At 41.3% G+C, this 25,933-nt stretch overlaps 1 protein-coding gene across 1 annotated transcript in view; it reads left to right on the top strand.

The window, feature by feature from the left end:
- The window catches only part of LOC124606535 (protein bric-a-brac 1), a 281,528-nt gene that overhangs the window by 172,986 nt on the left and 82,609 nt on the right, over positions 1-25,933 (top strand). Inside the window, exon 5 of the mRNA XM_047138519.1 lies at positions 1,733-1,940. Coding sequence (XP_046994475.1) covers positions 1,733-1,940 — 208 coding nt within the window. The remainder of the gene's footprint in view (positions 1-1,732; positions 1,941-25,933) is intronic.

Below are 25,933 nucleotides of genomic sequence, written 5' to 3'. Positions count from 1 at the left end.
AATGTTTTGATCGTGTTTGTCTGCTGTACTTGTGTACAGGACAGCTTTAGTGTGTAACACAAATTACTGCATTATCTAACAAGATTGATATAACTAAGTCAGATTGAAATTCATTTGACTCTGATGCTTCGAATCTATTAATGGCCCTTGACATGAATTTCGGATTGCTATACTGCGGTCAGAATGTTTTTGTCCTACAGTACTGTCATTCAGTTCAAATTCATGTTTCCCATTTCTGTCGCAAAATGTATTCAATAGCTCTTCAGTGTCCAAAATTTACTTTTCATTAATGAGAGTACTTTTTGTGGGTTCTTCACATTTTCGAAAAATTTGGCGATGGCTGTTACTCTTCAATTATAATGCGCGAAATGACAGCAACATGTTTTATTTAATTAATAAGCTAAATGTGCCCACCTGTGCAACACAGAACATAGTCTAACCCTTTCAATACATTTTTATGGCACGGAATGCCCTTTATTAGCACACAGTTGTGGTTTTCAGCAGAGCAAGTACTATTACATCTATGTGTGACACCATCTTGCCAAAGATTGTATATTCTATGTATTGCTGCAGCTTCATAGAAATGCTACCACCTTGACAGTTTCAGATGCTAAATGTTTTGTGATTGCTTAAAAATATTTCATATCCCTGTAAAAAATTTTCATATTTACTCTGATTTTTCCACTGAATGGGAAAGCAGTTGGTGTTACTTAAATATACATACTTTTATAGTGATATGCTTTTGACATACCAGTTTACTTTAATTGTTATTGGCATGTGTTTCAAACTATTTATAGCTATATATAAAAACAAAGATGAGGTGACTTACCGAACGAAAGCGCTGGCAGGTCGATAGACACACAAACAAACACAAACATACACACAAAATTCAAGCTTTCGCAACAAACTGTTTTGCCTCATCAGGAAAGAGAGAAGGAGAGGGAAAGACGAAAGGATGTGGGTTTTAAGGGAGAGGGTAAGGAGTCATTCCAATCCCGGGAGCGGAAAGACTTACCTTAGGGGGAAAAAAGGATGGGTATACACTCGCGCGCACACACACACACACACACACACATATCCATCCACACATATACAGACACAAGCAGACATCTGCTTGTGTCTGTATATGTGTGGATGGATATGTGTGTGTGTGTGTGTGTGTGTGTGTGTGTGTGTGTGTGCTTGTGTCTGTATATGTGTGGATGGATATGTGTGTGTGTGCGAGTGTATACCCGCCTTTTTTTCCCCCTAAGGTAAGTCTTTCCGCTCCCGGGATTGGAATGACTCCTTACCCTCTCCCTTAAAACCCACATCCTTTCGTCTTTCCCTCTCCTTCTCTCTTTCCTGATGAGGCAACAGTTTGTTGCGAAAGCTTGAATTTTGTGTGTATGTTTGTGTTTGTTTGTGTGTCTATCGACCTGCCAGCGCTTTCGTTCGGTAAGTCACCTCATCTTTGTTTTTATATATAATTTTTCCCACGTGGAATGTTTCCCTCTATTATATTTATAGCTATAAATTTATATCCACAATCAGTCTATTTTGCTACATTTTCATCACAGTCACAAACAAATAAGCATTGAAAATCACTGCAAACCCAAAAATAAAGGAAGTACTGTTGCTGAAAATGCTAATTATGGTAGCATAAAGTGGACTACCATTCACAGTGTCAATGAATTTGAAATGTATGAGCTAGATTTTCCTGATATTATTTTTATAGTTGTTACCTCTCCAGATGATGCACAGTAATGCACCTACTCCTGTGATGACACCACACGGAATGCAGCCACAGCCAACGCAACAGATGGTTATGGATGGAACGCCACACAGCTCTGGAAGTGGTCCAACAGATGTTGATATCCCTCCAGAGGCCCAGCCACCTGCCCCTTCTGCAACTCTTGTGGAGAATATGGATATGCATGAGTGCACAGCTCATGACCGAGGTACACTGTTTGCATTTATGATTAAATGCAGTGTTTGTCGTAACTTAAGGAACAAAACAAAATCAGCGTGTGCAATGAAAACAATGTCAGATTTTACTTGAAATTATATTCTTGAGAAAACAATATTTTACACTCTTGAACATGGAAAAGGCCTGTAGAAAAACTATATAGTGAGGTTGCATTTGAGCCCAACTATGGAAAATGATAGAAATGCGTGCCTTATAATTGTTCGCAAGCAATTAAGAATAGCTTGCACTGTTGTCTCTATCAATTGTCCTCAGAAAGCACAATCCCAGGCAGGTAACGACAGAAAATGTCCTACACAGTCATTTGGGATAATCCCCAAGGACCTTGCTATTCTTTAAATATTATGCTCCTCATGACTAAATGGATTCTGTGTAAAGTAACATTGTCACATTATGGAATTATTTCTCTTATTTTATTTATAGGAGCTGTCCGAAACAATAATAGAAAAGTACTCTTTTTCCCACAAAGCAGCCAAGTTATACAGGGCATAAAGAACCAGTACATCTCAGTTTCCTCTAGACTATTGCACATAAATAAAATCACTACCTACGGAATTGATATTCATTTGTGAAGAAACGACTAACACATTTTCCATAGTTCTTTGTAAATGCCACCTACTCCTTTCAAGTGAGAATACCACTGATTGGCAAGAGTGTAAGACCATCTTCACAAAGTTTAGTATGTACAGATTGTCTCATGTGCAAATTATTGGAGACCCATACGGGAGTTTAAATCATTGGCAGGCAGTGTTAGTCACTGTGTTTTCTGCTGTAATTCTGTGCAGTATTTTACATTAATTATATCAATCAAAAGATAAATGTTGAACAATCCTACAGTCTCTAGTCTGCTTTCAATCTTCCATTTGTACTTCATCAGGGATATTGTTGTTGCATATTTCAGCTTCATTAGTTCCCTAACAATGTATTCATTAAGGTTGGAGGAGGATGTGATTGGAAATAATATGCTTACTGTGGAATTTATGTTGATCTATGTTAACATTATTTTATGTAAGGGTCATTGTATTAGTTCACTTTTTCACCAAATCTTTTTCCTTTACATTATTTTATTTTTGTTCCTTAACTTATGGCAGACATGATGTTTGTGAAATGTTTGTCATTTTTTTATTCATTAAACTATGGGTGCAGTTGAATACACAAGCTATTTCACTCATGTTTCTGTTTCAGGTTTTGGATTAACAATTTTGTGGTAATTGAAAATTATTGCTTATTCAAGACTAAAGGAAATTCTGTTGCCGAAAATATAAATTGTGGGAATGTGAAGTGGGCCATCACTCAGCTGACAGATACATCTTAGATGTGGCCAGCTAATACATATCTAAAGGTATTTTGTTCTTATCAGGTAGGGAGGATTCTCAGATAGCAAAGGAGTGACTAGTCCCCAAATGCATTCGCACCAAACAATAGTTAATGTGATATGGAAAATATGGAAAGAGATGGTGTGTGTAATCAGGCTTTTGAAGGAGACAAGATTATAATAAATGACAGTTTGAGAGTACTATGATTTTAAAAATGAATAAATAAAGAACTACATTAAAAATGTGCGTAGACTGGGATACGAAACAGAACACTGCTGTTCATGGTGAATTCTCTTGCAGGCTTGCAACCTTTCTTCACTGCTTCAATTCTGTCAATATCTCTCTCCAATACTTTCGGAACTTGCGAATAGCTTTCCCGCATACCTTCCTGGACTGTCATTCCTGGAAGAAAACATATTATGGAGCTGATGGTTCAGTCAGTAAGAGTATTGCCCATGAAAGTTAGGAGACAAGGTTTGAGTCCAAGATTCAAGACTCAGTTTTAATCTATTATAAAATTTCACAACAATGCGGGTGCCACTGCAGAGTGAAACATTCATTTGTGGAAGCAACACCTAAGCAAATGACTGTGTCATTTTCTCCAGGGCAGTCTTTCTTTCAGCAGTGGTAGTCCAGCAAGCTATGCAGAACTTACATGAAGTGTGTAATATAGTATGGAGCTGATGATGGAATCAATGCTGTGAAGTCATACATGATTCGTGCCTTGGTAGAACAATCAAAAAGAGCATTGCTCAGGAAAGGCAAATATCTGAGTCCAAGTCATGCTCCTGTACACAGTGTTACACTATCAGGAAGTTCTTCAACAATGCACACTCCACTGCAGAGTGAAAGATACATGCTAAGATTGGCAAGATCTACAGTCTGTGTGAGCCCTCTGATTGTTTTGTGATTGTGATCAAATTGTATAATTTATCTTCAAACCATTGAATTGTTAGCAGCGATCTATCAGTAGTGATTGCATGTGGGATACCAAAGAAATTTTGCCAGGACCTGACACCTCGAAGATTATGAAATAGATAATAACTGTGACAATCTTAGTTATTACCAATAAATATCAGAGTCAGTAGTAAGCTGGGGAAACTGTGGTAATCTTTAAAAAGATGCATGAAGAATTGATTATCAAAATAGCTGGGCTTTAACATACTAGTTAAAAAGAAATACCTAATCACCCAAATTTGTTACAATTATTGTTAATAATCTTATATGTTATTTCCTTTGATTTTGAGAGGGCAAAATGTGGGACGTGTTCAAATTTAAATATACAGCAAAAACAGTGCAAATGAAAAGAACCAAAAAGTCAAAAGTCAATTAAAACAAAAGTAGTCCATTAGTAGAGGTAAGAGCTTAAGGACTCAGGGTGTTGTACAGCACAAAGTGTGTTGACTAACAACAGAAGATTTCATTATTGACGTATATATTTGTCCACTCATCTTCTGTAATGTCTTTAAAACAATGATTTGGAATGCTTTGTGTTACGATGAATGCCAGGTTGCTCTATAGCTCAGATTCTGCATTAGACAGTTATCTATCCGGGTTTGTACATCAAAGAAAGTACCACCTCCATTGGGACCACAAATAGTAAATCACTATGGTATTGAAACCCACCTCGACAACCGCTTTACAATCACTGTTATTCTTTGAGAAAATCTGCAGTAAAAATAATCTGATTTGGAAAATCTGCCTTTTGTGCTGTCTTCACTATGTTACCATTTACTATTATTGTAAATTGAAGGAGCTTCTGTCTTGTCCTGACAGTGCCAAAAGGCACACCTCACAATTTGAGATCAGTTTACCTGTTCTGTGTGAGCTTGTGATGAGAGTTGTGCTATTAGTATATTACAATGCAAATTAAACTGACTGGTGTGTTTTAACCATTCTACACAAGTAATACTGTTTCTTCTCAAGTAGATCACAAATCCGGAATGAGATTCAAATGACCATAATCAACTTGCTTCATTTTATAAACCTTTGCTAACATAACTATTGTGTACAACTTCGTACAAAGTGGCAAACAGTGGTACTGTCATCACAAGATTACTGTAGTATTTCCCTATGGCAATAAATAGTAATACCCTGATGATAATCTGGCTGAAGTGATATAAATAATTGTGCTGTGCATGAATGCGATTTTCTTACTAATCTTGGTTCTGATCTGATCTTGCATGTTAAAAATATGTACAAGAATACGCCATTGATGCTGGAACTTAGGTAATCCCAACTCATTATTTGTCATGTACAAAGGTGTTTTGAGATGAGTCAGTGATTTCCCACCCCTACCCCACCTCCTCCAGCTTAATTTGAATTACTTTGGGACAATGTTGTGCTCCACAGTGAGAGTAGTTGAATAACAACAGGTAAAAAGTTAACCAAAATTTTTTCCCCAAGAAAAGGCTAACCATACTCATTTACTGGTTTATGAATAAAATCTCGTTATCAATTCATAAGGAACATTCAAAGGAAACAGCAAGCTAAAAGTTTGTGCCCCTTTCCTGTAAAGAAGATCTGGTCTTCGGTTTTTATATTGCTGTGTTTATGCCACTTTTCCATAAAGATGATCAGAATGAACATCTGGTCATTATATTGCTGTGTAAACATTGGCTTTTCATAAAAATGTTCCTGGAAGATTAAAACTGTGTACTGGACTGGGACTCGAATCCAGGATTGAGAGTCGTCGTCAGGTAGCTCAGTTGATAGAGCACTTGCGCGTGAAAGGCAGAGGTCTTAGGTTCAAATACTGGCCCAATTGACACTTTTAATCTGCCAGAACGTTTCATATCAGTGCCTAGTGCAAAGTGAAAAGTCATTCTGGATTGGCTTTTGATATTTGCAGTCATTATTTATAATCATAATCTGGCTTGCTAAGACTGATTTCTTTTTACATTATTCCATCAGCAGCCAAACAGTGGCTATGTTGAACATTTCTGCTTATTGTATATGGAAATAATAGTGCATAAAATAAAGCAGTGTTATTTTTAAGGAAATACTGCAATATTTGAGGTATTATTTAGAAAATGCAATGCATGTACAGAACTGGCTGATGAGTTGCAAAAGAGTTTCCATAGCATGTTAGTAGAGCCAGTGTGAGGGCAAGTGGTTCTCTGTAACATCAAGTGAATGATCTGTCACTACAGATGTAGGACTTGAAAACAGATCTGTGTGGAAATAACAAGACATAAAATACTTCAGTTTGTTGGTTTGGGTTGAGTGAAACGTTATCAATCAAAAAGAGCATGATAGTTGATTCATTGTACATACACACACTGTGCTCTGCAAAGTTAATTAAGTTAAAGAAGAGATGGATGACCTCAGTTAGGTGTTATTTTCATTCAAAAGAAATCATATTTAATCTTGATACAGAGGTATAACTGACAGGTGTATCTAGTATTTCCTAAATGGAGGTGGTATTTGAAAACTATATATGCAGCGTTTATATGTGTTTGCTGGCCACATTACAGCTCCATCTGTTGGGTGAGTGATGACCTGATACTTTTCCCAATTTTTCGAGATGATATTAAATTAGAAATTAGCATAATACGCCAGTATTCACATCATGCCCATGACATCTGGTTAGATATGATAATTTTGTCTCCTTCCAAATCCAGTGTGCATGTGTTTCAAAAATAACAAAAAATTAAAAGATCTGGTTGAATCTCTAGTTTCTGGAATTTTTAAAATTTCCTTGTACAGGGAAATAGTATTTGTTTCTTGGGTATTATTTTGTTATTACTCACAAATACTTTCCTTGGTTTATAACTGCTGATGCAGATTTCAGATTAACGTTTCTTCACTTCTGCAATTCTATAGCTAACTCTGTCTTCTGTTTTCCTCCTCCAACTCCCACCCCCCATACCCAACCCCAAATGAAATTAAAATCAGGAGATTCTCTCTCCTCCTCCTCTCCTCTCCTCTCTTGTCCTCTTTTTCCTTTCTTCATAAAGATCTAGACATTTGTTACCCTCCTCTGATTAATCTTAATGTGGCAGCTGTTAATTGGATTTCCACTTTCCTGTTACAAATATTATTGTTTTTTCTGAGAAACCTTTGTTTGTTAACAAACTTCTCACAGACATTTGTAATTTCGTCCAGTCAGTATATTATGACAGTGCCCAGACTGAAGTAAACATCTTTGAGGATAATCTATAACCTGAGAATGTTAGTAAAACCATTAATTAATGATACATACACTGAAGAGCCAAAGAAACCGTACACCTGCCTAATATCGTGTATGGCCCCCGTGAGCACACAGAAATGCCGCCTCACGACACGGCATAGACTTGACTAATATCTGAAGTGCTGGAGGGAATTGACACCACGAATCCTGCAGGGCTGTCCATAAATCCGCAACTGTACGAGAGGGAGGAGATCTCTTCTGAACAGCATGTTGCAAGACATCCCAGATATGCTTAATAGTGTTCATGTTTGGTGCCAAGTGAAGAATCATGGTTGCTTGGATTAGGAGTGTACAACATCTTTGACCCCAAGATGAAGAATCCTTGTTAACATGCGATAGATGTTACTCTGGTAAGTCTGATTAACTTTGCAATGATTCAAACACATTTCAAAGGTATTTCACTGCAACAGATACAGATTAGGGAATAAGATATTCGCTCGTCAACCAGTAGGCCTGTCTTGCACTCTATTTAGGCAACAGAAAAAGTGGGAAGTTTCATAACAGCGCAAAATCATTTTGGAAATTATGTTTTGCTGTTATTTCTCACAGGGGACTGTGTGTGGAATTGGGAAAGTAGAGATAGAGGTGGTTTGTTGTGTTATCTTGTCATGTGGTCTTCCATCCAAAGACTGGTTTGATGTAGCCTCTTGCAGCGTACAGCCACTCTAACCTGCTTACCATAACAGTCAAGCCTTAGTTTCTCCTCTAAAGCCCTCCGCCCCCCCCTCCCCCTTTTCTACACACAAGTACACTTGTACATGATCTCACTATTGGGCCCCCTCTCGGCGCGCACACACACACAGGCCACTCCCTGCCCCCCACTTCTTCTTCCCTGTTTAATGCAGTACCTCTTCATTAGTTACTCAATCTACCCATCAAAGCTTCTGCATTCTTCTGTACCACCACATTTCAAAAGCTTCTATTCTCCTCTTGTCTGAACTGTTTAACATTCACGTTTCCCTGGCATATAAGGCTACACTTCTAACATGAACCTTCATGCACTATAGAATGTTCTCTTTGTAGTTCAACTGATGAATAAATAGCTGTTGGTAATAATCAGAGCAGCTTTCTATTACCAAGATCCATTAGTTTTACAAAATGTAAACACTGTAAAAGAACTTCACGTATTCTAACCTAACTATGCATGTGGTATGTATAAAACTATTCCAGTGATTAGAATATTTCTTGCAGTATGAAACTATGTCCCAGTGATGACTAACTATAAGTGACTATTGATGACTGTAAGAACATCGCTCAAGGTGTCTAAAGAATGACTGAAAGAGTTTCTCTAATACCTATGAAACTGCTTGCATAGGATACTCATTACAAAATTTTAAAATACAGAGCAATTACTGTACATATTTAATAATAACATAAATTGCAGAATGGTAGCCGATACATATTTGATAGTGAAATTATTTTAAGTATTGGCTGCATTGTATTAAAATGGTGTTAGTATTAGGGTGTTTCACACTGTTTTCACTGTTTTCTAGCAATTCTCACTTAAAATATTCTAAAAAGTAAAATCTTATTTTACATATTTCTCACTAGCCTACCATTTCAATAAACACACATCTTTTCCCCAAAAATATCATTGCCATCAATTTCGGGTTTCAACCAGCTTTTTGTGCCTAGTATTATGTGAGTTTCATTGCTTTGCAGGAGCACTTCAAACTCTGCAGCTTTTTCCCCAGTTGGGATGTTGTCCCACTAAGTTCCGCCACACCTCGCTGAAGGTTAATTTTGGCACAATGTTCATACAAAAATGTCTAATCTCAGGATCACATAGTAACTTTTGCTCACATAAGGCAACACTTCCACACATTTTTCAAATTGAAGTGACCCAACCAGACAATTTAATTCCTCTGACCTTGAAGACTTCACAGTACTGTCTCCTACCACCTTCAATCTTCAGTATGGTGAGGTTGTTGACAATGTCTTTGGATGTGCCTGTTGATCCATGCCTACAATATTTTGTATTAGTGGAGAATAATCTGCACTTATCCCTTACTTCCATTGCCATATCAGTCTTCTCAAATTGTGTTCTCAACCTGACTGGAGATTACTGTCTCACCCTGTCGTGACATATAGGGTAACAGGCCCCTCAGGAAGGTGTCAGGTGTCCTGTGATTGGCTTCCTTCAGTGTAATCTTATTCACCTCATCATTCTCACCTAACTTGTATGATTGTACATTATGTATCCTATCTGCAAAATCTTCCATTGTTTCACTGTGTCTTTTCATGATTCTGCTTAATCATTTCCAAAACAACCTTGCCCTCTGTTGCTCCCTATATCATTTTGAAGGCCTTGTTCCAATTGCCCAAATGACTTTGCATTTTTATTGCCTCTGTACACCTAACAAAAGTTTTACCTCTCCCATCAAACATAACTTTGTCACTTGCAACAACTGATTATCTGACCAACACTCACCCCTTCTGATCTTTTAAGGTCCTGCACAAAAGACACCACATTTTCAGTTGACTTGTCAGAAAAGGAAGTAATCAGATTGGCCACAGCTGGATCTAGTTCAGCCTCGGATGGCTGGATTGATAACTGCTCATCCTTAATTGCCATTTGTTATAGTAACTTCATTTTATCTATGGTTAACTGTGCTAAGTTATCCAGTAAAACCTGCAATATCACTGCGGAAACACCATGTGTCTGTGAACTCTGCTATTGTGAAATCTTCAGCGCCTGCTCACTAAAAAGTACAACATAGCTCTAATCGACATCAATGTGTACTCTACACCTTGCCATGCACCACCTGGATTCAGTAAACTGCTAAGCAGTATAGCCATAATGACAGCACACAAAAAAATTCTGCCAGCACTGATTCTGCATAAGATGCACTGTACCCTAGCAGGTTCCAGTGAGAACATCTTACTGGCTACAGACAGTACTCCCTACAGTTCCCACAAAACTGAGACACAACAGTAGGTCCCACTTATTTGACTAATGTAACTTTCAAGTTCCATTGTATTTCATACCTGGATCCCATCTCTTCTGCACACACAAGTAGAATCAACAGTTTGCTCCCTCATCCCACTGCGTGATGACACTGCAAGCTGTGACTGTGACGTTGTGAAGGTGAGCCTTCTGATGTCCACTGAAGTTGACTTCAACACATCGGAAGTCAACCTGGGGGGGGGAGAAGGGGAGGTGTGATGTGCCACTTCTATGCTGGACTGGTCAACGGCAGTGGGTTGTGGCGAGGGCGCAGCCCAGTGCCAGTGTAGTAAAATAGCATTTACAACTCAATCACTTTATTACAACCCATGCAGCTACACTCTGACGCCGTAGTGAGCAGCCACACATCTTATGGTGCAGGAAGCGCATGTGGAGTGGTGACAGTTGGTGGCCCCGGAATGCTGATGCCTGCAGCCAGCTAGCAACATACATCCCATTTCAGTGAGCCGTGCTGTGTCCAAGTGGTGAAGTGATGCAAAGGCAGACTGGTATTTCACTTGCAATGGATGTCACCCTCCCAGTGGAAATCCTGCTTTTACTAATGGCTGTGTAAAAGCGCTGATTGCAGTACTGCTCTGGTCACAACCTGTTGCACCCTGGGCAGGAGTCAAGCTGCTGCTGGGGCAAGCCTGAAGTGGCACATTAGTGGAGTGGCACCAAGTCCCAGAAGACAGACTTTGTGCTAATAGTGTGTGCCATAGTGGCAGCTGACCGGTCTCATGGTGGCTGCTTGCTGACTCATGGTGTGGCGGTGTCTGGTATAGCCCTGTCTGGTAGTTACTCGGCTGGGCCTTGAGTATCTCTGCTAAAAAGTCACATCTATTTACATGAGATAGAGGCTCATTTGTTGTTCCCATGTGCCATCTAGTCATGTTCCTGACACATTTTCATGTTCCCTAAGACCCTATCTTACCACTGCAGCCGGCTGCGGTGGCCGAGCGGTTCTAGGCGCTTCAGTCCGGAACCGCGCGACTGCTACGGTCGCAGGTTCGAATCCTGCCTCGGGCATGGGTGTGTGTGATATCCTTAGGTTAGTTAGATTTAAGTAGTTCTAAGTTCTAGGCGACTGATGACCTCAGATGTTACGTCCCATAGTGCTCAGAGCCATTTGAACCATTTTTTACCACTGCACTGGTAGGTTCATGGCACCGGGCCTGGTCTGTCTCATAGTGCATAAACAGCCCTGTTGCTGTAGCTGGTATGCCAACATACTGTGCTCGCCAGTTGCTTGTGGCTTTTGCAATTCTGCACTGCTATTTTTCCACAATGCTGGCACTACTCTACACCAACACTATCAATGTTACAATGTTAGGCCTGTTTGTAAGTACAATGTCTAATTTCCATTTCATCTGGGCTATCAAAGTAGCTGCGCAAGTCTATTTCCCAAGACTGTCTGTCCATCCTGGCAGCAATGAATCTGTATACGTTCCAGTCTGCACTTGATGATTAAAGTTGCCTTAACTAATATTGTATAATCTGAGTATTTGTGGACTCCTGAGTATAGACTTTTTCTGAGTAATTCTAAAACTGTCGCAGGGAATCGGGTGGCCAGTGGAAATTTGGATAATTAACTTGAGTTCACCTCGGCCTGTTACTTGCATCCAGATAGCCTCACAGTTTGAATCAATGTGGGCCATGATAGACACAGTATTTCTGTCTACTTCATGAAAGCCCCCTGTATGGAGTCAAATGTGGCTTTTCAATATATGTCCCGAATCTCGTAAATATTTTGCATCTTGTTATTTTGGGTTTCAGTCAGCTCTCTGTTCCAAGAGTAATATGAGTGTGATAAGGGAAAGGCTCGGAGAAGATGTTAAAACCTGGTAGTGACTGTGTGTAAATTGCAGGTGCCAATGTTCTGCACAGCAGTGACAGCAAAGCCAGCTATGTATTGCACAGCTTCAACTAGTATAGCAGGAATAGTGTGGCTAGGGCCAGTATTGTCATATAGACCTAAATCAGTATTAATAATTTCTACATTTGCGGTGTCCACATTTGAACATTTCTGCCTGTAATACTTTACATTTTATTTGTCTTTTTTTTGGGAGGGGGGGGGGGGGGGGGGGTCTGTTTATAAGGGAGGAAGATTGGGTCTAATATCCCACCAACATCAAGGTCATTAGAAATGGGAGCACGAGCTCGGATTGTGTCAAGGATGGAGAAGGAAATCAGCTGTGCCCTTCAAAGGAACCATCGCAGAATTTGCATGGAGTGATTTAGGGAAATTGTGGAAAATCTAAATCTGGTTGGTTGAACATAGGTTTCAACTGTCGTCCTCCCAAATGCGAGTCCAGTTTGCTAACTAGTGCACCACCTCGCTCTGTGGAAACATGTAGTAGAAACATATTGAAGCTGTGCAATACATTGCTTGGATTTGCCCTCATTCCTATACACATCATTGGCACCTCCAACTAATACACGTTCACAACCAGGTTTTAATATTTTCTCCCAGCCTTTCAGTACATCCTTGAGAGGGTTGCTGGGATTGGTGGTACCTATAACATTGAAACATGGAACACTATTTAGCATAATATCCACTATTTCCCTTCCATGACTGTAAGTTGATATAGCAGTGTGGTCATTTTTCCATGCTGCACTTAACCGCTTAACATAAAATCCTGAGTATACTCATTTTTTTGATTCTGACGTAATAATAAAACGCGGAGTATACTCAGGCTTATCATTTCCGACTGGCACACGTTTTAAAAGGCCGAATTTACTCATTCTATCTCGTGTTTTGGCAGTTCCTTGATATTTTTGGTAGATGTCACTGTGGTGTGTTACTCTGAAGTGTATATTTCTGGGAAGAGATGTCTCTGAATCAGGCAGTTGTACTAGCGATCACTCTACAATCTGTTCTTGCAGTTTGCCTGTTATTTCCTCACGTTTTATGAAAATGGAGAGTGAAGATGAGTTGGATATTGAATTTAGTGGGTCTGAGAGTTCTGAAGATAGTTATGAAGAGAGTTCGGAAGAAGGAAGAGATGAATCAGTTTCTTCTCAGTGTGACATTGCGAGCGCCAGAGTGTGGTACGAGATAGATCCATCTAAGCCACTGCCACCTGCTGTACCACGTTTTCCTTTTACAGGTAAACCTCAAATTAATTGTGAACCCTGTATTGAAGATGTCTTGCATTATTTTAGACAGTTCATTGATGACGGATACATGCAAATTTTGGTTACCGAGACCAACAAATATGCAACACAAAGAAACATCCCGGCATGGAAGCCAACAACAATTGATGAGATGTACATGTTCGTTGCTGTAATATTGTTACAAAGCATTGTGAAAAAACCCACATATCAGATGTACTGGACAAAAAGAGCTATATTAGCCACACCAATTTTTAGAGAGGTTCTACCATTCAAGAGGTTTGTCAATTTGAATTACATTTTTCGGACAATGCAACCTATAACGCAGATAGCCATCCACAACCCAAACTGAATAAAGTATGGCCTGTTGTGAGCTACCTGTCGGCTAAATTTAGAAACAGCTGTGTTCCAGAGAGAGATGTCACTGTAGATGAAAGCCTGCTGTTATATAAAGGGCAACTGGGATGGATCCAGTATTTGCCACTCAAGAGAGCTAGGTTTGGCATAAAAACATTCATGTTGTATGAGTCACAGACTGGATATGTTTTGTTGCTTATTATTTATGTTGGCAAGGGCACTACATTTGAGGAAGAATACAAGGATCTACCAATGTCGTCACAAATTATAATGACACTAATGCAACCCTTGCTAAATATGGGATACTGCTTGACTCTAGATAATTATTATAGTTCTCCCCAGCTTGCTGACATTCTGCTAACAAAAAGAACAGATATTTATGGCACCGTGTGTCCTACTAGAAAAGAAATGCCGTCTTCTTTCCGGACCAAGAAACTGAAGAAAGGGGAGGTTGCAGCATTCCAGCGAGGTAAACTGACTGCACTGAAATGGAAAGATAAGAGAGACATCTGCATGCTGTCCACTATCCACAATGCAGAAATACAAACACGGAAAGTAAGAAACAAATATATTTCCAAGCCAATGGCTGTATTTGCTTATAATGACACAATGGGGAGTGTGGATAAAGCTGATCAGCACATTGCAAACAATCCATTGCCATGCAAGAGGGGTAAAAAGTATTACAAGAAGATATTTTTTCATCTATTAGAATTAGCAGAGTGGAATGCCTTTGTCCTATATAAAAAACATGGAGGAAAGCTCACTGCCCTTGACTTTCACATGGCTGTTGCTGAACAGCTCATTGCCAAACATCAGGGGGAGGAATGTTCACCCAAAATCAACCCCAACGCGACTTGTTCCACGCCATTTCCCATCTACGATTCCTCCGACCGAGAAGAAGCAGAATCCAACAAGAACGTGTAGGATGCGCAGTAATGTGCGTGATGCCAGAGGGAAGAAGGCACGGAGGGAATCAAGATACATGTGTAAAGACTGTGGTGTAGCTCTGTGTATTGATCCTCGCTTCAGGGTATTACACACAGCCACAAACATATAAAAAATGGCTCTAAATTTTAATGGTTAGTGTTGCTGTTCACTTTTAGTGCTTCGATGAACAGAATTACTATAATTTTAAGAAGAAAAAAAAAGTTAAGCCATCACGAGTATACTCGTGATTTTAAACCAAGGGCTATTTAGAGATGAAAATGTCCATTGTTAAGCACCTAAAAATAACTTCATTGTTACTGTCATTATTGTGCTTCACTGACTATTTCACTTTGGCAATAAAAAAATTAGTTGAAAAAAGAACCATCATATTGTAAATAATACATATTTTAAGAGGTTAACGTAAATAAGTGGAGCAATGTGTGAACCCACAAGAAGTTTCATTTATTAAACACACCAAGTGTGTCCACACATACAACACAGAGCATAGCCTTACACCTTCCACTTCATTTTTATGGAATGACAACAGTGTGAAAGGGATAGATTGCTTCTTGCCACACAGAGGAAGCATTGAGTCACAGGCTGGCACAATGTGAAAGACACCTAAACATTTAAGCTTTTGGCCAAAAAATTCCTTTTCTGAAATAGAAAACACACACACACACACACACACACACACACACACAGTCGCAACTCACACACATCTGGCCCACTGTCTCTTAGCACTGGGGCTGACTTAGAGACAGTGGCCATGTGTGAGTGAGTTGTGCTTGTGTGAACGTGTGTGTGTTTTTCCCCCTCCCCCACTTCTCTCTCTCTCTCTCTCTCTCTCTCTCTCATATATGAGACTGGATAAGTCAACAACATTCATGTTTACTTTCATAACTCTCAGTATTCCTGCTCTCCTTTTCTGCTCCCCCCCCCCCCCCCCTTGCCCCGCCTCCCCCCCCCCCCCCCACACACACACATCTTTTCTGCTCCCCCCCCCCCCCCCCCCCCCCCACACACACATTTGATCGCAGAAGAGTGAGGTCCAATCACTATTTCTGTTAATGAATGCTATTGTTGATTCAGTGATGTACTGAGAAATTTGACAGCTTCTTTTTATCTTATATTCTTTTTTCAGGACACTATCCATTGCATTCACATGAATTTCCAAGTAATTTTCCATCTCCGATGCAAGTACAATCTCATCAACATATGGGTGTTTTTTTTCCCCTGAACTTCAATTCCTTTTCCATATCTGACCTTAGTTTTCTTTACTGACTGCTTGATGACACACTGAATAGCACAAGAGATAGGATAAATTTGTCCTTAATTTTTTTTATTGCTAGCTTGATGACAGATTGATAATGTAAGGGACAGACTACAACCCTGTCTGACTTCTTTCTCAGTTACTGCTTTCTTTTCATGTCTGCCACTGCAGTCTGCTTTGTGTTCAAAGTATGCTTCATATTTTCCATTGTATTTTATCTACGGAAAATTTGGAATTTCAATGAATGTATTCCAGTCAACATTGTCAAAATCTTTCCTTAATCTACAAATGCTCTAAATGTGTGTTCAGCATTCTTAACCTGTTTTCTAAGATAAGGCATAGAATCAGCATTGCCTCTAGTGTTCCTACATTTCTCCAGAACACGAACTCCTCCTCCAGGTTAGCACTAAACTGATGTTTGAGTCAGCACTTATTACCTTTGATATTTGGATTATAATGGTTCTTCCAGTTCTGAGAGTTTTTGGCCCGCCTCATATAATCTGCTTACAGTTGAAACAATTTTTTTCGTGGTTGGTTCTCTCAAGAAGAGAGAATGAAGTGTACTCTAAGTGCCTTGCTTTTTCATGTGACTTATAACGCTCTGTCAAAGTCTTCTAGCATTATCACATCACCCATCACATCGTTATCTACTTCTCCTCCCTTTCCATAAAATTTTCTTCAATTTCTTTAGATTATGTAGCCCTTCTGTATTATTCCAACCACCTTTCAGTCTTACATTGTTTGAATAGCAATGGCTTGTCATTTAAGTTCTTAATACTGAGGCAATGTGATTCATAGTAATACAGGTCACACAATGCAATGCTTATCAGTGAGACACTTGCATTTCCACTTGAACGATACAATATACAATGCAGTATGTGATGCAACAAACAACAGGACAGGATGAATTGCGTTTCTGCCTTAGTTACAATTATGAACTTTTCTGAAGAGGATAATATTTTAGTTTATCAATTTTTAAAGCTCAAGCAATGGAAAAAAGGAAGTATTAGGTGCACCTGTACAATGATATTAATATCAAAGATAGTGCACCTGTGGTTTCTCATGATCTCCCTCAATACAAACATGAATTCCACAAATTAAGTAGAATGAGCCTATCAGTTTCCACTTCTTGGGGCAACTACACTTGTGCTCATAAATTAAGGATAATGCAGATACATGGTGAAACAACGCTCTGGTGGGCGGCTTGTGGGTTTAAATCACCTTGGGATATGACCGTGCGGTGCATTTGACCAGCGGTCATCACACGGTGGCACTGGCAGCGGTCCACATACGCAGAGGTGTGTTGGTGCATGTCAAAGTACGGTGCAAAGAGTAAGTGCTCAGATATTTTCAGATGTGCTAATGGTGACTGTATGTTGAAAATGGCTCAAAGGACACATATTGATGACATTACGAGTGGTAGAATACTAGGGCGACTGGAGGCTGGTCAAACACAACAGATCATAGCATGGGCCCTCTGTGTGCCACAAAGTGTGATCTCAAGATTATGGCAACGATTCCAGCAGAAAGGAAATGTGTGCAGGTGCTACAGTACGGGATGTCCAGTGTACAACACCACAAGAAGAGCGATATCTCACCATCAGTGCCCGCAGACGGCCATGGAGTACTGAAGAAAGCCTTGCTCGGGACTTTACCACAGCCACTGGAACAGTTGTCTCTAGACACACAGTCTACAGACAACTGAACAGACATGGTTTATTCGCCCGGAGACCTGCAAGATGCATTCCACTGACCCCTGGTCACAGGACAGCCCGTAAAGCCTGGTGTCAAGAAAACAGTGCGTGGTTATTGGAACAGTGGTCCCAGGTTATGTTCACGAACGAGTCTAGTTATAGTCTGAACAGTGATTCTCGTCGGGTTTTCACTCAGCGTGAACCAGGAACCAGATACCAACCCCTTAATATCCTTGAAAGGGACCTGTATGGAGGTCGTGGTTTGATGGTGTGGAGTGGGATTGTGATTGGTGCAAGTACACCACTGCATGTCTTTGACAGAGGAACTGTAACAGGTCAGGTGTATCGGGACATCATTTTGCACCAGTATGTCCACCTTTTCAGGGGTGCAATGGGTCCCACCTTCCTCCTGATGGATGATAATGCACAGCCTCACCGGGCTGCCATCATGGAGGAGTACCTTGAAATGGAAGATCTCAGATGAATGGAGTGGCCTGCCTGTTCCCCAGGCCTAAACCCCATCGAGCATGTCTGGGATGCTCTCGGTCGGCGTCTTCAAACCCCTAGGACACTTCAGGTGCTCTGACAGGCACTGGTGCAAGAATGGGAGGCTATACCCCAGCAGCTGCTCGACCATCTGATCCAGAGTATGCCAACCCGTTGTGTGGCTTGTATATGCGTGCATGGTGATCATATCCCATATTGATGACGGGTTACATGCGCAGGAAACAGTGGCGTTTAGCAGTACGTGTTTCAGGTGGTTTTCTCAATTTATCACCAATACCGTGGACTTACAGATCTGAGCCGTGTGTGTCCCCTATGTGCCTATGCTGTTAGCGCCAGTTTTGTGTAGTGCCACATTGTATGGCACCACATTCTGCAATTATCCTTAATTTATGAGCATGAGTGTAGTATCAGCTACTATGTCGAAGCAAGACACATTTCATCTTGGTATTTCTCCTGCTAAGAAGCAGCTAATTACAATATGGTAAGATGGTGATTAAACTTGAACCATAGCTTCATCTATTTGTCAAAGCAGCTGTAGGCAACTTTTATTCTAAGATGTATATTTAAATGTACGGGAAACAGGACTTGCTTAGTTTGTATACCTGCAGTCAATATTCCCAGAACCTTAAATAGGGACTCTCCCATTTAAGTTTTGAATGAAGTAATTTTTAGAGTACAGTCAAAATTTGACAATCCCCAACCAAAGCCATAAGTTTATTATCTAAATGAGAAACAGCAATAGTGAAGAAAATGAGTTAAAAAACGATAGTACAGATTCCACAGCAAATTCTTACCTGTTTCATTTCTGTTGCTATCTCCCTCCACACCAAGTTGGTCACATCTGTCCACAACTGTGATTGCATAGTGTAATCCTACAGACAAGGGCGTTTCTCAACAAGCTGGACAAAAGATATCATCATCGAAGTGTCTGTTGTGTAAATGGCATGTTGACTACATGCTGCACAGACAGAAATGCACAGGCTATATGTCATCTTCCCAGTATAAAGCACACATGCAAGTGAATGCTTCGGGTTGTATACGCAGCAGCACGAGAAATCTTGACAGTGTGACATGCAATCATTTATTTATTTTTATTTATTTATTTATTGTTCTGTGGGACCAAATTAAGGAGAAGTCTCCATGGCCATGGAACGAGTCAATACATGAAGTTGTAACACGATATTAAAAACAGATAAAATGAAAGATAAAAAAACATATTCAGGTGACAAGTCGTAAGTTTAAATAAAGAAAATCAACAATGTAACGCAGAAATTTGCTTAATTTTTTAGCTCTTCCAGGAGCTCCTCGACAGAACAGAAGGAGTGAGCCATAAGGAAACTCTTCATTTTAGACTAAAAAAAATTTGGGCTACTGCTAAGTCGTGTGTGGCACGTCATAGCTCATTGCAGCCAAACCAAAAATGTGCCACACACTTACTTGAGAATGGAAAGAGGTAAAGCTTTTCTTCCAGTGATTTGTGAGATACACTTCTTACGCAGCAATATACGCAGTAAAATGCACCAAACGTAAACTGCGACTAGGCAGTACAGTAGAGGTACGTATCGGTGTTGTATCGCTTTCATCCCAGAGTGAACCAGTTAAGTCAGTTCTGTTATGTTTCCCTGCACTTCTCCAATGCAGCTTGCTTATGCATTGTATCGCATGTCATATCGTATATCGCATTGCCTCATTGTGAACCGTGCCTAATATGAATATGGCTGATGTACTCGCAAAAGTGAAGCTGTGCGTGGAAGGACCAAGGAGTTGTTCCTGAATTGCTTAGTCAGTAAGATCGTTGAACACGGAAGGCAAGGTTCTGAGTTCAGTTCCCAGTCTGGCGCACAGTTTTAATTAACTGTGATGTTTCAAACCTGTGCATAGTCCACTGCAGAATATAAGAGTAATTTAAGAAACAACATTTAGGCTGGGTGGCTAACAATTTCACCGCAATATCCTTTCTTCCAGAAGTGTTAGCTTAGTAGAGTATGCAACAGAGCTTCTGTGAAGTTTATTAAGTATGAGACTAGTACTGCCAGAAGTGATGGTGGGAGGGTTAGTTATGGGTCATGAATCATCCCTGGATAGCACAATTGGTAACAGGATTGCTTCCAAAAGGTAAACTTCCAGGTTCAAGTTTTTGTCCAGTACAGTGTTTTCATCTGCAAACACAGAGTAGTGGATATTCAGAAAAAGAAAAGAAGACTGACTCTTACTGTGAAATTTTTTCACAGTTGGCAGAGTAACAAGGAAGACTAAGTTGTACTTCCTGTCTGTGGATTGTTCTTTCACTGGTTCTGGTATCTGAGTGCTAGCAGAAATTATGAGCATTACTTGACAAGGATGTGTCACTATTGGCTCATACTACACTTTTTGTAGATAGAGCAGCAAATACTGTCAGTTGATGACTTCTGCCTCCTAGAGTGACAGTTTCATTCATTGTTTCTGTGACATTCCAATACCGCTGCAATATGTTGGGGCGAATCTGAGTTAGTTGAAGTCTGGCATCATGGAACACTCTCCAACTTGTGGATCCCTCTTAGAGCTCATTAAATTTTATGTAAACTTCGCGATTTTTGCAGCCACCTCATGATGTATTGTCTAGACATGTCTGTTCAGAGTTCCATGGCCGATGACTGTTTTATTGTTAATATGATTATTTGCCAGCGTGAGTGGCTCATAGAAGTATCCCCCATTGGTCAAGACGGACTGAAGCTGAGCTTGTGGAAGGTATTGTCTGAAGGTCTTTCCGTGGTTAATACTGGCTTGCCTTCTGACTAACATCCTGTTGTCATTACTCACTATTTTAATTCTATTTTTTTATTGCAACACAGCACAGACAGATTTGTTAATTCCTTTCCACAGATGAACATGAATTTTTGGCAAATTTTAAACTGTGTTACACTGCAGTCAAAGTGAGCTCTTTTTCCAACAACTGGAAACCTGTCATTCTCTCCTATCGTGTACAGTTAGTATGCATTGTTGAATTTCCTATTTGTATGACCTAATTTCAGAATTATTTGGAATACATGGAAAATTCAAGCTTTCCATCCAACCAAATGGGATAGGAATCTGGAAGGACATCATGGCACAGAGTTTAAAAAAAATTCGAGCTTATTTAAGAACTGTGCAGATTGTTTGATGTGTTGTGACGTATCATGTGTAATTGTGCATGTTGCGTGATCCTGAAATACGTGATGTAGAATAAATTTATTTTAAGTGATATTTGTTCACATTAGTGTCACAATTGTCCTATAAACATTAGAGCAAATTAGAACATATACCATAGATGAATTTTAAATTGTTGTATTTTAAATTCATTTTGTATCTGCATTGTCTTATTTTCTCCAATATAAATAATTCCTTTCCTTTATCATTTCCCTCCATTTCTTATGTAATCAATATCACTTGAATAACTCTGTATTGAGTTTGTGATCGCTCTAAGCTTGTTGACACCAGTGCCTACCAATTTAAATTGTATATTACAGCACCGAGGATGGTCACTAAGTGACCAAAAATCGATTTGGCGGTTAATAAAACAAAAAAAATATGACCAATGCTGTCTCTCCTTCCAAGTATATCCATTATCTGATCATGGTGCACAGGACACTCCATGGAGTCGCCAATCAATAAAACTCTGTATTGGATAGTATTTTATGGAGGACAATGGCACACGGAAGTTCTTTACCTGCACTGTGTTCCATAATCATTCTTCCTCCTCTCATTTTGACAGTTGCTTTGCACTTTTACACATCATTGTATTCAGTGGTTTTTCCTCTTCCTCCGTCCCCTCCTCCTGTTTATGTTCTTATTTGCTGCATGCTCTGTTGTCAGTAGAATGTTGAAAAGCTCATGATCAAACAACCAACTAAAATACAAAAATTTATTTGTAACATATTGATTTGTTATTGTGTGTGTTAGGATACAATATATTAAACAATGGAAAGTCCCGGATGGAATAACAGCAGTATGCCTACCTGCGGGTCTGGGGGTTAGAATAGGCCCAAGGTATTCCTGTCTGTTGTAAGAGGCGACTAAAAGGAGTCTCACATGTTTCGGCCTGTATGTTATTGTCCCCTGTCGGATTTGACCTCCATTCTTAAAAATTTTGCCAAGGAGCGAGTCAGTTGGGGAATGGCACCTTACACGGTGCATTGTGTCCATTGTGCGCTGAGACCTTTCGCATCCTTCATCGACGTGGATCTGCATTTCTGCTCATTTTCCAGCTATTGGGTAAAGTCACTCTCCTGGGTGCATTTTCCTCCATCCACTGTGCAGTATCATTTTCTGCGCTAACGATAATAATGGACCTGTTTGCTTGGTTGCACCTGATATCCAGCACAGTAGCCAGTCCGTTGTGGTGGGGCCACCATGTACCCTGCTGGTTGTAGCCCCCTGACCACACAGGGATTGCTCTGCCTGCGCCGCTAACTCCCCGCATATGCCAAAGAGTAGATGCCCGTCACCCTGGGGCATCGGGATTCCCAGCAACGGCCATCCTGCCAGATAGCCTTTGCCGTAGGGAGGGCCCCTGGTCGGAGTAGGTGGCATCAGGGTGGGTGACACGCCATGAAGCATAGTACATTGTCTCTTGCTGGTGGACAACCACCAGCAGTCTCTAAGCGTTCAAGAGCTCAATTTAATGCACGGAAGTATGACCCAAAATCGTTCCCTTCGCTGGCCACACCATGGGAGGATCACTAGGCTAAGGATGGCAGCGGAGATTATTCGCCCCGGTACCTCGTATGTACGGGAGTTGATGGGGAATCTTTCATGTCAATGAAGCCTCAGTTTTTTGTTGGAGCATTTAGAGGACAAGCTGGGAGAGATGGAGGGCTTTGTTCAAAATGCAGTCAGGGTCAGTCTTGATCAAATCAGCATCCTCTGTGCAGTCATGGGCATCACTTGCTTGTGACAAGCTGGGGAATGTATCTCTTACCATCACGCCCCATTAGTGCGTAAATATGGTCCAGGGAATTATATTCCACAAGGACCTTCATTTGCAGGCTGACGATGAGCTGTGCGCCTATTTAGGGCAGCGAGGTGTTCGTTTCGGCTGGCGCATCCGTCAGGGATAATCAGGTTGCAACCGGTGCCTTCATCTTGGCCTTCGAGGGTGACACATTAACTGAGAAGGTCAAGGTGATGGCCTACAGCTGTGATGTCAAGCCATATATCCCTCCCCCAATGTGGTGCTTGAAGTGCTGGAAGTTTGGCCATATGTCTTCCCACTGTACTTCCACCATCACATGGTGAGATTGTGGACATCCATCACATCCCAATACTCCATGTGCCCCACCTCCCATCTGTGTCAACTGCAAAGAGCATCATTCACCTTGCTCGCCAGACTTCAGGATCTTACAGAAATAGAGGAAAATCATGGAATACAAAACCCTGGACCGACTGACCTACACTGTGGCTAAGCGAAAATACAAGAGGCCACATCCTGTGTGTATGATATCCACTTACGCCGGCCGCTACGATAATGGTTCTAGCACCTTCCATTCCACGGCCTACAGTTGGCTCTCAGAGGTGTCAGTGAGAGAAAACAAAAAAGAAGAAGACCCCCAAAAACCTAGACATTGTGGTGGCACCCATACCACCGCTACCTACAAGCTCTGCATCTGAGGATGAAGTGGAGATTCTGACATCTGCTGAGGACCTAGATCTCTCTGGGGCCTCAGACACAATGGATGTTGATCGCACAGGTACTCATCCGGTGGCAGCAGGTGACCCTGCGGCATAGACAGCCTGATCGTGTGTTTCATGCCTTCCCAATCTAATGAGCACATCATCCTCCAATGGAATTGCGGCAGTTTTTTCCACCACCTGGCTGAGCTACGTCAACTCTTAAGCTTTACACTTGCTTTCTGCATTGCCCTCCAGGAAACCTGATTCCCGGCAGTGCGGACCCCTGCCCTCCGCGACTATGGGGGATATTACAAGAACTGTAGTGACTATAATAGAGTGTCAGGTGGAGTTTGTGTCTGTGTCCTAAACTCTGGTATGCAGTCAACCTGTGCCCCTTCACACCACTCTTGAAGCTGTGGCTGTCAGGATAAGGACAACACAGCAAATAACTGTCTGCAACGTATCTTCTTCCATATGGTGCAGTGCCCGTGAACGCACTGACTGCACTGATTGCTCAGCTCCCACTGAGCGAGGTGGCGCAGTGGACTCGCATTCGGGAGGACGACGGTTCAATCCCGTCTCCAGCCATCCTGATTTAGGTTTTCCGTGATTTCCCTAAATCCTTTCAGGCAAATGCTGGGATGGTTCCTTTCAAAGGGCACGGCCGATTTCCTTCCCCCTCCTTCCCTCCGTCTCTAATGACCTCGTTGTCGACGGGACGTTAAACACTAATCTCCTCCTCCTCCTCCTCCTCCTCCTCCTCCTGCTCAGCTCCCTACACCTTTCCTGCTTTTGGGAAATTTTAATGCTCATAACCCTTTGTGGGGTGACACCGTGCTTACTGGCAGAGGCAGAGATGTCGAAACTTTACTGTCTCACTTCGACCTCTGCTTCTTTAAATATTGGGGCCCACACAAATTTCAGTGTGGCTCACAGCACTTAATCAGCCATTGATTTACCCCTCTGCAGCCCAGACCTTCTCCCATCTGTCCACTGGTAAACACAAGACGACCTGTGTGGTGGTAGTGACCACTTCCCCATCTTCCTGTCACTCCCCCAGCGTGACAGGAAGACGTCTACCCAGATGGGCTTTCAACAAGGCAGACTGGGAAGCCCTCACCTCTGCTGTAACCGTTGAATCTCCCATGCATAGTGCCATTGATGTTGTGGTTGAGCAGGTCATTACACCGATCGTTTCTGCAGCGGAAAATGCGATGCCGCGTCTTTAGGGTGCCCCCGGCGAAAGTCAGTACCTTGGTGGTCACCAAAAGTCATTGAGGCAATTGAAGAGTGTTGGCTAGCTCTTCAGCAACATCAACAGCACCCTTCCCTAGACCACCTAATAGCCTTTAAACGGCTCTGTGCCCACGTTCACCAGCTTATAAAAAGACTGAAAAAGTAGTCTTGAGAGAGATACGTCTCGACCATTGGGTGCCATACGACACCTTCCCAAGTCTGGACAAAGATCAGACGTGTTTTGGGTACCAGACCCCAACAGGTGTCCCTGGCATTAACATCGGTGGCATGTTATCTACCAAGGCAAATGTGATTGCCGAGTACTTTGCTCGAGGCTCTGCATCGGAGAATTACCCCCCAGCCTTTCGCATCCTTAAATGGCAGATGGAAAGGGAAGTCGTCTCATTCACTACAGCCCACTGTGAACCCTGTAATGCCCCATTCACAGAGTGTGAGCTCCTCAGCGCCCTTGCACATTGCCCCAACACAGCTCTTGGGCCAGATTGGATCCATTGTCAGATGATGAAACATCTCTCGTCCAACTACAAGCGACATCTCATCGTCCTCTTCAACCGGATCTGGTGTGATGGTGTCTTTCATCGCAATGGCAGGAGACCACCATCATTCCGGTGCTCAAACCCGGTAAAAACCCACTTGATGTGGATAGCTAGCAGCCCATCAGCCTCACCAATGTTCTTTGTAAGGTGCTGGAACATATGGTGTGTTGGCGGTTAGTTGGGTCCTCGAGTCACATGGCCTACTGGCTCCATGCCAGG

The sequence above is a fragment of the Schistocerca americana genome, chromosome 3 (genome assembly GCF_021461395.2).
Source record: "Schistocerca americana isolate TAMUIC-IGC-003095 chromosome 3, iqSchAmer2.1, whole genome shotgun sequence".
Lineage (NCBI taxonomy): Eukaryota > Metazoa > Arthropoda > Insecta > Orthoptera > Acrididae > Schistocerca > Schistocerca americana.
Note: the sequence above shows the minus strand (reverse complement) of the source record. Positions and strands in the feature narration are given on the sequence as shown.